Source organism: Scyliorhinus canicula, chromosome 21 (genome assembly GCF_902713615.1).
Source record: "Scyliorhinus canicula chromosome 21, sScyCan1.1, whole genome shotgun sequence".
NCBI lineage: Eukaryota > Metazoa > Chordata > Chondrichthyes > Carcharhiniformes > Scyliorhinidae > Scyliorhinus > Scyliorhinus canicula.
The window spans coordinates 2,951,678-2,968,150 of record NC_052166.1 but is presented as its reverse complement, the minus strand read 5'-3'; the positions used below and the strand labels follow the sequence as shown (position 1 = coordinate 2,968,150).

At 47.6% G+C, this 16,473-nt stretch overlaps 1 protein-coding gene across 1 annotated transcript in view; it reads right to left on the bottom strand.

Moving 5' to 3' along the window:
* Positions 1-16,473, bottom strand: part of huwe1 (HECT, UBA and WWE domain containing E3 ubiquitin protein ligase 1) — a 191,086-nt gene that overhangs the window by 171,501 nt on the left and 3,112 nt on the right. Inside the window, exon 2 of the mRNA XM_038782552.1 lies at positions 2,169-2,241. Within this exon, the coding sequence (XP_038638480.1) occupies positions 2,169-2,213 (45 nt within the window). The 5' untranslated portion in view covers positions 2,214-2,241. The remainder of the gene's footprint in view (positions 1-2,168; positions 2,242-16,473) is intronic.

Genomic DNA, 16,473 nt, shown 5'->3' with positions numbered 1-16,473 from the left:
CAATTAGTGATGGCCGCCTTGCCCAGCAATATCCAAACCCCCAAGAAACAATAAGTAAAGATAAAAAAGGAAATGTTAACCAGCAACATCAGTCCTGAAGGACTTGCTTAGTTGGCGGGTGGGTGGGTTCCCCATTTAATACAAGGAGACCAAAGTCCAGAGCAAAGCCATATACAAAGACGGCCATTCATTACAAACAAATGAATAATACAGCAGGGGGAGAAGGTAGAGAGAGGAAACCACATTTAAAATGGACTACAAGGAATGAAGACACATACGCTCTACTCCAGGTTGAAACTCTACTCAGGTTGACACAGATATTTATGATACAGACCTTGCAGTCAAACATTAAACCAAAAAACAAAAATCAATAGCACTATTTTACAGACTTCGTGCCCCGGGGGTGGAATCCCTGAATCCTCGTCATCAAGTTAACAGCCACATTTTACAAGAGCGGGGATTCCAGGCAAGAGCCTCAGTCAGGAAAGTGAGGGGAGAGGGGAATTCCATTTCTTCGCGCAGCAGCCACCACATGATGGGGATGGCCCTCAGCACAGAAGCACCACGGGGGCTGTAGCAGCATCTATCGGGTGGAGAAATGACCCTTGATCAAGAGGCAAGTCACAGTAGGAAGTGCATATGCGCCGGGGGGGGGGGGGGGGGGGGGGGGGGGGGGGGGGGGCCTCCTCCAGCAAATGCCACGCACGGCGTGCCTCAAAAGGGTCTCTCGAAGGAGAATTTGCCCAAACCCGCCAGCCACTTTAGTTGGAAAACAACAGGTAGGTCTCGAGACCGTGGGAGTCGGTACTCACGAGCAATTACCTGGCCGTGTGGCTGTTAAAACGCACAACGTGAAGGAACAGCTAAAGGGGAGTAGGAAAGGTTGAGAGGGGAAAGTAAAGCTGATGATGTGGAAAACTGGAGTGGCGCACAAGGGAAATTTATGGTACAGTTTACCCACTTCTTTGCAGTCTTTTATTGCCACAACAAACAGTTGAATCGTACAAATTTAAGCAGAGCTGGCGTTGGAATTCTGTACTGCTGCACCATTATCTTTCAAAGAGTGTGAAAATGTTTTGAAAACAGGGTGTGGGTGACACTGGCAAAGCCCCATTTACTTCCAGTCCCATTGAAGCTTTTTTGAAGCAGTTCAGAAAGGGTTCACTGGACCGTTTCCTGGGATGAAGGGGGTTTGTACCCATTGGAGTTTCCAAGAATGAGAGGTGATCAACTTGAAACTTATCAGATTCTGAAGGTTTGGGGGTGGATACTGAGAGCAGGTTTCCCCCTCATGTGGGGGGTGACAGACAGTTTGAGAATAAGGGGATCTACCATTGAAGATGGAGACGAGGAGGAATTTATTTTCTCCAAGGGTGGCGAGTCTGTGGAATCTTCCCCCTCCCCTCCAGAAAGGGGAGTCAAGGGTTATAGGGAATGCAGAGTTCAGGCCAAAATCAGATTTGCCACGACCTTACTGAATGGTGGAGCAGGCTTAAGGGGCCATTGACCTCCTTCTGCTCCATAATCTTGTGCTGAAGTCAAAAGAGGCACTTTCTGGCTCCCCCCTGGATTCCCTTACCACCTAAACATGCATCAATTGGGGTACACGGTGGCACAGTGCTTAGCACAGCTGCCTCTCACACCGAGGTCCCAGGTTCAATCCTGGTTCTGGGTCACGGTCCGTGTGGAGTTTGCACATTCTCCCCATGTTTGTGTGGGTTTCGCCCCCACAATCCAAAGATGTGCAGGCTAGGCGTATTGGCCATGCTAAATTGCCCCTTAATCGGAAAAAATTAATTAGGTACTTTAAATTGAAAAAAACAACATGCATCAATCAACGACTAAATATCTACAACCCTCCTGGGGTAAACACTTCCACCTTCTCGATGGCACAAGCTGCAGGGTAAGGGGTGCTGCCCCAGCGACGCTGGATATACGGAGGAGTTTCTGAAGTGTGCGCCTTATAAAGGGCACAATAAAAAAGTTGGAGAAAGGGCACTGACGGGCCTCTCAGTCACGAACTAAATGAACGGCAGGGTCAAGGGGCTGAGTGGCCCAACTCCCGCTCCGAGTCTTAGCACGCTCGCAAATGTAAGCCGGCCAGTGACACGAAACACAGTCCGTTACTTAATTCCGAGTGAGGGGCTTCCTTAAACTTCCAAACTCACCGCTTCAGTTGGTGTTTTCTTCAGCTTCGTTCTGTCGACTTTCATCTTTTCTTTTTGTTTCTACAGTCTAGTTCTGCAAAGAAAGGAGAAACGCTTAAACAGGCGGCAAGGTTTGACCATCTTTGTTTTGAAGGGGATAAAACATATGCACAGTTTTTCTTCTTTGTTTAAAAACAATAACAGGCAGCACGTTGACACAGTGGTTAGCCCTGCTGCCTCATGGTGCCAAGGTCCCAGTTAGATCCCGGTTCAGGGTCACTGGTGTGGAGTTTGCACATCCTTCACGTGCCTGCGTGGGTTTCACCCCCACAACCCAGAGATGTGCAGAGTAGGTGGATTGGCCACGCTAAATTGCCCCTTAATGGAAAAAAATTAATTGGAGTCTCAATATTTTTTTTTTAAAAACAGTACAAGATTCGACCTGCAGGAAACCCATTTGGAGAAGTAAAGCCCGAAGAACAAATCACACACTCACTTTGCTTCCTGCACCATGGCTGCAACCTTAATCTGCCCAGAGAGCACCCCCCCCGCCCAGAGCGTGCACTCCCCTGCCCACAGCATGCACCCCCCCTGCCCACAGCGCACCCCCCTGCCCACAGCGCACCCCCCCTGCCCACAGCGCAACCCCCCCTGCCCCACAGCGCAACCCCCCTGCCCACAGCGCACCCCCCCTGCCCACAGCGCGACCCCCTGCCCACAGCACCCCCCCCCCCCCCCCCCCCCCCCCCCGCCCAGAGCAAAGAGTCAAACTATCTAATCGCAGAACAGCCCCCTGCGAACGCAAGGTACGATGTGGCAGATTATTCAGAAGGGACAATAATGACCCTTTAAAAACGAAAAAATTAACAGTCCGACAACTCTCATGATCGTTATTTGTGTTTTAAAACCTAACGCATTCAGTCACAGAGGTGGCTTGAGGGGGGTGTTTGAAGATTTGCCTTCTGAACTGCTAGTCCAGCACAAACAAAGTTCGACCAGCACACCCATGAAAGGCTGGAGGGGGAAAGAGGTGAATGTGTGTCACTACAGTTTGCCACAGGTGTTGCATAGTCCTGTGGTGAACTGCAGGGTTTACCTGGCACTGGCTGACACAGCACATCGGAGCAGCTCTTGCCAAAATAGATCTGTGTCAGCACTGTGCGCGGTTTGGTCCTGGTACACGGTGGGCGGGTCCAGGTAAGAGCTACGAGGGTGGTTACTGGATTAGAGAACCTCAGCTATTGTGGGCAGGCTGAAGGACCTGATTCTCACAGTGCTGACTTTGAGGTATTGAGTCACCTCACCCCAAATCAGCAGCATCACTGATCGTTGTGCTGGAGAGACACCGGGCACGAGTTCAAACATTTCCCAAAAGCAAACCCGAGTTATACAGAATACACCATTCCCCAAACGATGTGAGGAACTCTTACGACAATGACAGATTGAGAGTGTTTGAGCCCTCCAATCAGCTTTCATCACCTTTGGGGCAAACAAGTACTTCAGTGAAGGTATTTTCAGTCAGTTGGACGGTTGCCAAATGGAGTGTGGAGTGGCCAGACTGGCAGCACAGAAGCTGGCTCCAAATTGAGCTGGGCCAACTCAGAACACTGCCGAGCAGCACAGGGTGATCAACGGCCAATGCCAATTTTGCACCAGCCAGGCCGCTTCCAGAATGGCACGAAAATCTTACACCGTGCAAAGTACAACGGCGAAGGCATAATAAACCCCGAGGCATGTCGGCAAACCAAATTTTGCATAAACTGGATTAAGTTACTGGCTCATTAGTCTTACTGTTACCCTCCACCTTGGAGGGGCTTGGCATCATGCACGGAACATTCACCGACTTTCCCAAAGTTAAATCAAATAATAGCCTCAGTAAAAAAGCATTTGAGGAGGTATTTGGCCACAAGTAACAGAGCAAAGTCTGCAACACAGCATGCGCAGCACAGGCCAACACAATTGACGTAGGTACAAAGTAATTCTGTTTGTGGTACAGAAAACAAAACCGTCTCCCAACTCGCCGCATCAATTGAACTAACACGACTTCAATTGCGTTCAGGCGAATTCAGCCAACAGCACTACAGATGTTGTTGTACCAGCAGCGAGTTCTACTGCTGTAAAACTGTAGCGGGCTGAGGTCCAGCCCCGTTCCAGTTTGTTGCTGAGACAACCGCGACGCAGCTGACCTGGTCAACTGCAAAACAATCAGAGAATAGCTCAATCAGAGAGAGGGAAGTGCAGAGAAATTGAATGCTTCACATCTAGATGAGCCTGCAGTTACAACACGGATGTTGACGTACATGGCACTGAGCAAAGGGCCGGCATTCCCTCGAGTTTAGATGAAGAGGTCTCATTGAAATTCATGGAATTCCTACAATCCATGAGGAAGCCATTCGGCCATTGAGTTTGCACCGACCCTCCGAAAGAGCACCACATCTAGGCCCACTCCATCCTCGTAACCCGCCCAACCGTTGGACACTAAAGGTGCAAATTAGAATGGCCAAACCACCTCCTAACCTGCACATCTTTGGACAGTGGGAGGAAAGCGGAGCATCCGGAGGAAATCCACACAGACACGGGGAGAACGTGCAAACTCTAGGCAGACAGTCGTGCAATATCAGGATGGAACCAAAATCCCTGGCACTGTGAGACAGCAGTGCTAAACACCGTGCCGCCCCGGTGAGGTTTGACAGTCAATGCTATGGGGCTGTTCTCCTCATTCCACCACTCTAGAATCGGGGGGGGTCACAGTCTCAGCATAAGGAGTTGGCTATGTTGGATGAGATGTCTCATCACTGAAGACTACAAATCTTTGGAATTTTCTACTCGAGGTTTGTGGATGCTTAGAGTATATGTGCATGGCCGAGATCAATAGGTTTTTAGACACTGAACGAATCAGAAGATACAAGAGCCCGAGGTAATACATCAGCCATGATCATGAGTAGGCTCGAGGGAGCCCAAATGGTCTACTCCTCCTCATTCTTACGATCCTCTGTAACAACTGAATCTCTTGCCTGGCACACAGAGTGTGTTGGAGCATAATGTTTAACATTCCATTGAAATACAGCACAAAATCCACAGTTTCAAATGAGGTAAAAATGGTGAAATTAGTTTTTAAATTTTAAAAAGGCCGACGCACACCAACAAACTTTAATTCACCCGAGCTCATGATGCTGAGTGAATAAAGAAAAGTACGCTCGCCTGTCTGTCCTCGTTACTTCGGTGTAGACTAGTAAGCCTCCAATAATTGTTATTTTCCCCTCATTATAAACACAAAGAAAATCTGATGATAGCATTGGCATTATATGGCAACAATACAAGTTTCACGTTAGTCAGTCATTGGCTCAGTCCATTGGCATCTGAGTTGAGCATCGTCATGCGAGGGTACCTTTAAGAAATGGGTGTTTACAAATGGGTATGTATATAAATATCTGTAGTGAGAGTACCTTTAAGAAATGGGTGTTTATTACTGCTGTGATGTCAGAGAGTGGGTGGAGCTGGGCTGTTGACTTTCGTTTTAGGCTATTTGCTGCAGGGTGTGTTTTAGTTTCGTTTTCAGAGCTGGATAGCTGCAGTCACAGTCAGCAGGTGTATTAGAATCTCTCTCTGTAATCTAAAGACTGTAAATCGATCCTGGTGATTTAGAACTAATAACAGTAGTGACTTTAACTTGATGTGCTTCTGGTAAAAGTCTTTTGGATGTTAAGAGGAACACTTAGAGGATTACTTAGTGTTGTGGGTCAGGTGAACCCCATGATACACTCTGGGGTTCTCTAAACCCTGGTCCAAAGCAGCATCAACAGACTGCCTCAACTCTCGACCAACAGCCTCCCAAAAACTTGGATCAGGAGCCTTTGAGGGTCGACTCTGCCAAATTTCCAGAAAGCATCACTAATGAATAGAAGAAAAAAAACTGGACACGATAATCTGGCAGGTAGCAGAGTACAATCTGAGGAAACCCGAACAAAAACAGAAAATGGGGGAAAAACTCCACGAGTCTGAGAGTTAATGGTTCGAGTTCACAAGACTCCCCTTCTTCAGAGCTGAGAATAGCAACCGGCCCATTACAGAAATTTGCGTCCTTGTTCAACACGAGCATACGTCAATGCATCGTCCGACTTCCGGAATGGTGAACGGCAAAGTGATGGATCTTGAGCTCTAGTGTCCCCTTCATTCTCCGACACGAGGGCTTCTTCCAGCACGCAGACATCGCGTAACAATCAGTACTGCGGACAGCTAGGCAAGCAGCTATGCCACGCAAATCCTGAATTATAAACAGCTGCATCGAACTGTCTGGGATCTCTGCGTGGCTCTCACCTAAAGGAATGTTATCTTTTATTCAGCTATTTTCACTTCCAATAAATCCAGCCGGATCTTCAGATCGCAAGCAAGGCCCACAATATCCAGGTGATTATATGGAGAGCAGCTGCTGGATAGGCACATAGAACATAACAGCTCAGTACAGGCCCTCAATGATGCGACCTGTGAAACCACTCTAAAGCCCATCTACACTATTCCCTTATCATCCATATGTCTATCCAATGACCATTAGAGTTGGCGAGTCCACTACTGTTGCAGGCAGGGAATTCTACACCCTTACTACTCTCTGAGTAAAGAACCTACCTCTGACATCTGTTCTGTATCTATCACCCCTCAATTTAAAGCTATGTCCTCTCGTGCTAAACATCACCATCCGAGGAAAAAGGCTCTCACTGTCCACCCTATCTATTCTCTGATCATCTTGTATGCCTTAATTAAGTCACCTCTTAACCTACTTCTCTCCAACGAAAACAGCCTCAAGTCCCTCAGCCTTCCCCTCATAAGATCTTCCCTCCATACCAGGCAACATTCTGGTAAATCTCCTCAGCACCCTTTCCAATGCTTCCACATCCTTCCTATAATGTGGCGACCAGAATTGCACACAATACTCCAAATGCGGCCGCGCCAGAGTTTCGTACAGCTGCAACATGACCTCATGGCTCCAAAACTCAATCCCTCTACCAATTAAAGCTAACACACCGTACACCTTCTTAACAGCCCTCTCAACCTGGGTGGCAACTTTCAGGGATCTACGGACATGGACACCGAGATCTCTCTGTTCATCCACACTACCAAGAATCTTACCATTAGCCCAGTACTCTGTCTTCCTGTTATTCCTTCCAAAATGAATCACCTCACACTTTTCTGCATTAAACTCCATTTGCCACCTGTCAGCCCAGCTCTGCAGCTTATCTATGTCCCTCTGTAACTTGTAACATCCTTCCGCACTGTCCACAACTCCACCGACTTGTGTCATCTGCAAATTTATTTACCCATCCTTCTACGCCCTCCTCCAGGTCATTTATAAAAATGACAAACAGCAGTGGCCCCAAAACAGATCCTTGTGGGACACCACTAGTAACTGAACTCCAGTCTGAACATTTCCCATCAACCACCACCCTTTGTCTTCTTCCAACTTGCCAATTTCTGATCCAAACTGCTAAATCACCCTGAATCCCATGCCTCCGTATTTTCTGCAATAGCCTACCGTGGGGAACCTTATCAAACACTTTACTGAAATCCATATACACCACATCAACTGCTTTACCCTCATCCACCTGTTTGGTCACCTTCTCGAAGAACTCAATGAGGTTTGTGAGGCACGACCTACCCTTCACAAAACCGTGTTGACTATCCTTAATCAAATTATTCCTTTCTAGATGATTATAAATCCTATCTCTTATAAACCTTTCCAAGACTTTGCCCACAACAGAAGTACGGCTCACTGGTCTATAGTTACCGGGGTTGTCTCTACTCCCCTTTTTGAACAACGGGACAACATTTGCTATCCTCCAGTCTTCTGGCACGATTCCTGTAGACAAAGATGACTTAAAGATTAAAGCCAAAGGCTCAGCAATCTCCTCCCTAGCTTCCCAGAGAATCCTAGGATAAATCCCATCCGGCCCAGGGGACTTATCTATTTTCACTCTTTCCAGAATTGCTAACACCTCCTCCTCATGAATCTCAAGCCCTTCTAGTCATAGACTGTATCTCAGTATTCTCCTCGACAACATTGTCTTTTTCCTGCGTGAATACTGACGAAAAATATTCATTTAGCACCTCTCCTATCTCCTCGGACTCCACGCACAACTTCCCACTCCTGTCCTTGACTGGCCCTACTCTTACCCTAGTCATTCTTTTATTCCTGACGTATCTATAGAAAGCTTTAGGGTTATCCTTGATCCTACCTGCCAAAGACTTCTCATGTCCCCTCCTGTCTCTTCTTAGCTCTCTCTTTAGTCCTTCCTAGCTAACTTGTAACTCTCGCGAGTCCTAACTGAACCTTCACGTCTCATCTTTACATAAGCCTCCTTCTTCCTCTTGACAAGCGTTAGTAAACCACGGTTCCCTTGCTCGACCATTTCCTCCCTGCCTGACAGGTACATACTTATCAAGGACACACGGTAGCTGTTCCTTGAACAAGCTCCACATTTCCATTGTGTCCATCCCCTGCAATTTCCCTCCCCATCCGATGCATCCTAAGTCTTGCCTCATCGCATCATAATTGTCTTTCCCCCAGATATAACTCTTGCCCTGCGGTATATACCTATTCCTTTCCATCACTAAAGTAAACGTAATCGAATTGTGGTCACTATCACCAAAGTGAAATGAAAATGAAATGAAAATCGCTTGTCATGAGTAGACTTCAATGAAGTTACTGTGAAAAGCCCCTAGTCGCCACATTCCGGCACCTGTCCGGGGAGGCTGGTACGGGAATCGAACCGTGCTGCTGGTCTGCTTGGACCTCCAAATCTAACACCTGTCCTGGTTCATTATCCAGATCCAAATCCAATATGGTCTTGCCTCTCATTGGCCTATCTACATACTGTAGAGGTGCCTCCAGTCCACGAGAAAGAAAATTGCTCCCTACTTGTTAGCCAGTGCACAAGGATCTGAGAAGGTTAATGACAGCAAAATGAAGCGCTTAGGGCAAAATCAGAATTCATTTAAGTTTCTCTGTGAACTGCAGCAATGGCAGCGCGACAGCCAGGATCACCATGGAGAGGCGAAAAACAGGATGTCACATCCAAAGCCAATCTGCCACCAGGCTACTTAACCGACTGCAGATGGTCGAACAAATGCAAACGGCATCGCCGCTCCACAAAACTTGCAAGTTCACCAGATGCCATTTGCACAAGCACACAGCCTCAGAGCACAATGTGAGTGAATTAAGCAGCACAGCAAAAAAAAAAGTCACATGCTTAACGCCACTAGTGCTAAAACGAGGGCCAGGCTACATCGAAGCAGACCAAGGTCTGCCCACAATTAAAACCCGCGGGCATCAGCAAATGGCACTGGAATCATTCTGGCTGGCGGTACTGCTAAAATTAAATGCGACAACAAAGCCACCCCCACCCACCCCTACCCTACCCCGCAGGGCGTGAAGGAAGGAGATAGGTCATCGCCTAGAGGCGTTTGGTGAAAGTATGCCTGTCCACGTGTCGGGCAAGGATTAGAACTGTGATCTCCACTGCCAAGTGCAATCTCGTCTCAGCGAAAAGGTTGCCGGATCAACTGCCAGCGCACCTCATAGGAAACTGAGAGGAATTACGGCTGGCACTGCCTGGCAACAGGCATCCCAGCAAAACATCTCTGAGCTGCAACAGCAGATATGTAGTACCCAATTAAGGGGAAATTTAGTGTAGCCAATTCACCTAATCTGCACATCTTTTTGGTTGTGGGGGTGAGACCCACGCAGACACGGGGAGAATGTGCAAACTCCACATGGACAGTGACCAATGGCCGGGATTGAACCAGAGTCCTCGGCGCCATGATGCAGTAGTGCTAACCACTGTATATATAGATTTATATTTTTTTTAAATGGCATATAACAGCTTGGGGATGGATCACAGACAAATATATTTACAGATGAAGATTTTTGTTTCTAATGTGGTGAACACTAACAGCCCGAGATGCACAGAAAGTAGGAGCAGGAGGCGGCCATTCAGCCCCTCGAACCTGCTCCACCAGTCAACATGATTGGGGCTGATCCTCTATCTCAACAGTAAACTCCCACTTTCTTCCCCCCCCCCCCCATACCCCTCAATGCATGTGGAGCCTAGGAATCTATTTCCTCCTTAAATATATTCAGAGATTTGGCCTCCACCGCCTTCTTCGAATTCCACAGATCCACCACCCCAAAGTTTCTCCTCATCTCAATCCTAAATTGTCCACCCCGTATCCCTGAGACCGTGACCCCTTGTCCCAGCCAAGGAACAACAATCCAGCAATCAGTCTGTCCAGCCCCGTCAGAGTTTTATACTTTTCAACTAGACCGTAAGACACAGGAGCAGAAATAGGCCATTCGGCCCATCAAGTCTGCTCCACCATTCGATCATGGCTGTTATGGTTTTCATCTCCATTCACTTGCCTTGTTCCCATAATCCCCGATCCCCTTATCATAGAATTCATAGAATTTACAGTGCAGAATGAGGCTATTTGGATTTGAATTTGCACCAGCCTTTGGAAAGAGCACCTGACCTAAGCCCACACCCCCCACCCTATGCCCGTAACCCAGTAAACCCCACCCAACCCACCCTTTTTGGGCACCAAGGGCAATTTAGCATGGTCAATCCACCTAACCTGCACATTTTTGGACTGTGGGAGGAAACCGGAGCACCCGGAGGAAACCCACGCAGACACAGGGAGAACGTGCAAACTCCGCACAGACAGTAACCCAAGCCGGGAATCGAACCTGGGACCCTGGAGCTGTGAAGCAACAGTGCTAACCACTGTGCTACCATCCCCCCCCCCCCCCCCCCCCCCCCCCCCCACTATTAATCAAGACCTTATCTATCTTTGTCTTAAAGGCACTCAGTGACTTGGCCGCCACAGCCTCCTGCGGCAATGAGTTCCACAGATTCACAACCCTCTGGTTGAAGAGATTTCTCCAGAACTGTTTTGAAGGATTGTCCCTTCAGTGCTGTCAGGTTCTAGTCTTTCCTACCTGTGGAAACATATTCCCCACGTCCACTCTATCCAGGCCTCTTCAGTATTCTGTAAGTTTCAATGACATCCTCCCTCATCCTTCGAAACCATCGGGTATAGACCCAGAGTCCGACCTTCATTCCTGGGATAATTCTTGTGAACCTCTTCTCGACCCTCTCCAAAGGCAGCACATCCATCCTTAGATTCAGGGCCTAAAACTGCTCTCAATATTCCAAATGGGATTAGCCCTTCTGCCTCACGGCGCCGAAGACCTGGGTTCGATCCCGGCCCCTGTCCATGTGGAATTTGCACATTCTCCCCGTCTGTGTGGGTCTCACCCCCACAGTCCAAAGATGTGCAGGGTAGGTGGATTGGCGACCCTGAATTGCCTCTTAATTAGGGGGGGGGGAAAAAGAATTGGGTACTCTAAATTTGCTTTTTAAAATGGGATCCGACCAGAACCCTAACAGCCTCAATAGTACATCCCCTCCCATCCTAACTTCCAGTGAACACAGTCCCAGTCGACCCAATCTCTCCTCGTAATGACAATCCTGCCATCCCAGGAATAAGTCTGGTGAAGCTTCGCTGCACTCCCTCCCAAGTACATTCTTTCGTAGATAAGGAGACCAAAAGACACAATATCCCAGCTGTGGCCTCACTAAAACCTTGTGCACAGCTGCAGTAAGACGTCCTCGCTCCTGTACCCAAGTCCTCTGACAACGAAGTCCAACGTACCATTTGCCTTCCTAGCTGCTCGATGCTGCGTGCCTGGTAGCAGTTTACCATTCTGCTTACTGAGTGACAGCACCATAGTCTCCGGTTAGGCAGCACCAGGTTCAATCAGAAAGCAATGGGTTGCAGCCGCTCAATAATCTCGGCCGGGGTGTCCGAGAGCACAGGAGATTGGAGAGCCGTGAGCCTAGAGGCAACAACAGCTGGCATGGAGTTTGGTCCGAGTGCTAACAAGCTGCGGGATCTCTTTAAACCATCGCCTCATTTGTGTCGGTGGGCACGACTTAAGGGGGAGATCTTTTGAGGCTTGAATGAAGGATAAAAGATCCTGAACAGTCTTGACAAGGAGAACGTGGAACAGATGCTTCCGCTTGCAGGCGAGTCCGCAATTGGAGATGGCTGGGTGGGAATGTGGAACTCTATACACAGGCAGACCAGCCATCTTGTTGAATGGTGAAGCAGCCTCGAGGGGCTGAATGGCCATTTCTGTTCCTATTCCCTGTATTCATATGATTGCTGCTGCTTCAAAAAGAGCCTCAAGGAAGGTATATCTCTATTGCACACCACATCCAACCACAGCAGCATTTTTGAAGTAAAGCACCCCCCTATCTCAGGAATGGAAGTTAACCCTACCCCACAAGGAGTGTAAACATCCCCCCCACCCCCCCAATTCTATCCCCCAAAAACAGGTCACAAAGTTTGAGGCATTAAAATGGGGCCACACTTAGGATACAAATTGTGGGCAGCACTAATTCAGACAGACTCAGTACATCTTGGCAGTGGGGTCAACCTCTGGATAAGATGTCCTGCAGAGGTTCGACTACCCCCGACGGGGCACTGCGTGATATTGCAGGGGGAGGAACAGGGAACTCTTCCCGTTGTATCCCATCACTGAAAAGTTCAGGGGGATTTCGGGGGGAGGCAGTGTCAAGGTACTGGATTAATAGAAAATCTTGTTCTTGCACAATTTACTCTGCTCGCTTTCAACCTTGATGAAACCTCTTGTGCAGGCTGGAAAAATAGCTCAATGAGGGGCAGGATAACTGCCTAAGCTAAACTCAAAAATGCCCCAACCAACCTTGGGAGGGCATCGAGGTATTGAAAAAGAAAACCTGCCATTTATTACTAGATTGTATCTGCAGGGGGACTTGGGCAGCAATAAACCGCAGCCATTTTTACTCATTAATGCTTCTTGTTGTAACGCAAACCCTGTTTAAGTATTTATGCTGGTGGCACCATCGAGAACTTCATGACACAGCCAACATCAAACCATGAGAGACTGCAAATCACAACCAGTGCAGAACACATATATCCATCACCAGTGGAAGGCAACACAGAAGGACAGACTCAGCAGAAATACACAGCACTCCATGCGCAATTAAAGAGCCACTTCAATTAGCCACGTGCACACAAAAGCAAAATCGAATAAGATTTTCTCAGCAGTTGATACCCTATCTCCGTTTCTGTACATACAGGGCCACACTATTAGTTTCCAAGGGCGGTAATGTAAGACGATGCTCTCACCTGGCTTCAAACCAGCAACGCAGCTACGGACGTAAGACAATCAAAAACGTGGTGGGGACCAGACAAAAGTCAAACAGCATCGCTGCCCTGCAAACAGCTGTACCAAAAGCCAATTCAAATCAACCAGCTGCAGAACTGGGAACATTAAAACACATGATAATTCTCGCACCCACCCCAACGCTTGAATTCCTTTTGCACGGACATATTATCAAGTTTCAGAAGATCTTTTTTTTTTAACGGAGCTAGGCGCCATTTGGCCCCTCGAGCCTGCTGGATTGTGGCCTGGACCGCAAATTCCTATCTACTCCCTCGTAACCCTCGACTCACCTACTGATCAAAAACCTGTTGAACTCGACCTTCATTATATTCAATGAACCACAGCCTCCACTGGAGAAAGAGAGAGAGGGGGAGAGAGAGAAAAGGAGGTGGAGAAGCACATCTCCATCATCTTCCCTGTTAAACCCCCACCCTCAGAATCTTAAATATTTTAACAAGGTAAAGTTTCAAATGTTTGCTTACTTTACAGTCTCGGAAATACACATTTACACCGTTTGTCAAACCTTACAAGCATCAAGAGTCAAGTGTTAATTGGCTGTACGTGAAAGATCGTGAAGGTGCACTCAACAGCTGGGCCAATTCAAAAGCATCACAACACGAGACTGTAACAAGGGGAAATGAAGGGGCGATTTGAGAAAGGCATGTAAACTTGGGCCGCGAGCTAGATAGGTTCCAGTGAATGGAGTGACATACTCTTAAGATTAAATGCAGGAAACGGAAGGCAAATGTCCTTTAGGGGAGGAAATCTGCCATTCTTACCTGGTCTGGCCTACCATGTGACTCCAGACCCACAACAATGTGATTGACTCTTAACTGCCCCCAGGGGCAATTAGGGATGGGCAATAAATGCTGGCACAGCCTGTGATGCCCACTTCCCATGAACAAATAGAAAAAGGGTAAGAAAACGAGGTTTCAAAAATAAAACGAGGATTTGTGAAACCAGTGCTAGCGAAATCGAGCAGAGGGCATGTCCTCGTTTAAGACCAGGTCTGGGGATAGGAGGATAACATAATGGGAAGAGGAGGAGGCCATTCAGCTTCTTGAGCCTGTCCCACCATGACCTAACTCCATATACCTGTTTTTCTGCCCATATCCCTTAATACCTTTGCTTCACAAAAATCTATCTATCTCAGATTTAAACTTAACTGATCGAGCTTCAGCTGCTGTTTGTGGGAGAGAGTTCCACATCTCTACCACCCTTTAAGTGAAGATGTTCTTCCTATCATCTCTCCTGAACAGTCTAGCCTCAATATCTAGACCATGCCCCGGAGTTTTAGAATCTCCAATCAGTGGAAATAGTTTATCTTTATCGACCCTGTCTTTCCCTCAGATCACCCTTTACCATTTTAAATTCTAGCAAAACCAGGTCCAATTTGAGTAACTCTCCTCATACTCATCACCTGTAATCTAGGTACCATTTAGGTTATACTCCCTCCAAGGCCAAAATATTTTTCCGTCTGTGTGCTGGAGGGAGAATCAAGAACGGTAGAAACACAGCCGGGGTGGGATTGGGGGAGGAGAGTGAGAGAGAGAGAGAGAGAGAGAGAGAGACGGAAGCGTTTGCACGGAGGAATTTTTTTAAAACATGGATGGGGTTGAGCCAAGCGGACTGTTCTTGGGCTGCAATTTCAAAATGTTTTCAGTAAATAGAATTGACAAACTTTTGTTTCTCGGATTCACATTGTCAACATAGCGAAGGGCAGTAACATTCACTCGAGTCCGTGAGAAGTACACAGATATTAAGTACAGAAAAACAACTGGCCTATAACCGACCGTGAATTGAGTCAGGTAAAGGGCTGAAACATTTGAGCGACTGGAGCAGAAGCTGGTTTGGGTGATAGCGCCTGTCAAGCAACACAACTGCCACGTGCAAACTATACTTTGCCAAATAAGCGCAGTGACACTTCAATCGTCCGGTATTGTAGCGGTAATGGACTAGTAATCCAGAGGCGCAGACTAATAATGCTGCCCACCACGGCAGCTGGTAGAATTTCAATTCAAATAACAAAATCTGGAATTGAAAGCTCGTCTCAGTAATAGGGATTGTGAGGTTAAAGATTATCGTAATTCGGTTCACTAATGTCCCTTTAAGGAGGGAAATCTGCTGTCCTTACCCCAGTCTGGCATACATATGACTCCAGACCCACAGCAATGTGACTTGACTCTTAATTGCCCCTTTGAAAAAGCCTGAGCGAGGGACAAAGTTCAAGGGCAATTAGGGTAGATAACAAATGCGGGTCCTTGCCAAGGACGCCCACATCACATGAAAAGAATAATTTAAACCCACTTTACAGCTCCTTCTTGAGTAAGGAAGTGGATCCAAGTTCACACGCACTGTGTCAGACACCACGTGCATTAAATGCTTGTTTAGAGGCAGTTGTACAACTGCTGGAAAGAGAACACGAGCCCAGTTTCTGCTGGATAGCGCCGTCGGCAGGCACAATAAATCTTACTAAGTGCCCACTTTGTTCTGAATAATAATTGCTGATGCAATCCGCCCACAACCACACATCACCCAGAACTTCAAGGAAATCAATAGCATTTAATTATTTAATTTTCTAAAAACACAGGCACTGATGAAAGGTCAGTGCAACCGCGTGAAGCCCAAACCACGAGAGGGATCGTACTGGGCGAAACAAAGATCGAACGACACTCGGCAACAGTGCCGCACAGCTGCGGGGAAACAGGAAGGAAGTAGAGGGGTGGGACAGAAGTGATGCTCCAGGCCAAGTGTGACTCGCCACTTGCGTTAAGAGTTTTAGGGTTGCGAATAGCACAGAGAGGGAAGGAGCGAACACTGGCACCTGGGCACAAATGCCCTCCATAACACTGTGGAGGATCTTTCAATTTAATCTGCCTCAACACATGTCTGAAAGCACTGACACAAGCAATTCTACAACTCGATCTTTATTGATACAAACAGTTACAGGCGCACCCACCAAGAGCGGTCAATTCAGCATTCAGCTGTCAGAGGGAACTGGGCCTCGACTTCATCCTGAAACTGGGCATCTACCAAACTCAGCCTCCAAATGGTGGGGTTGGGATT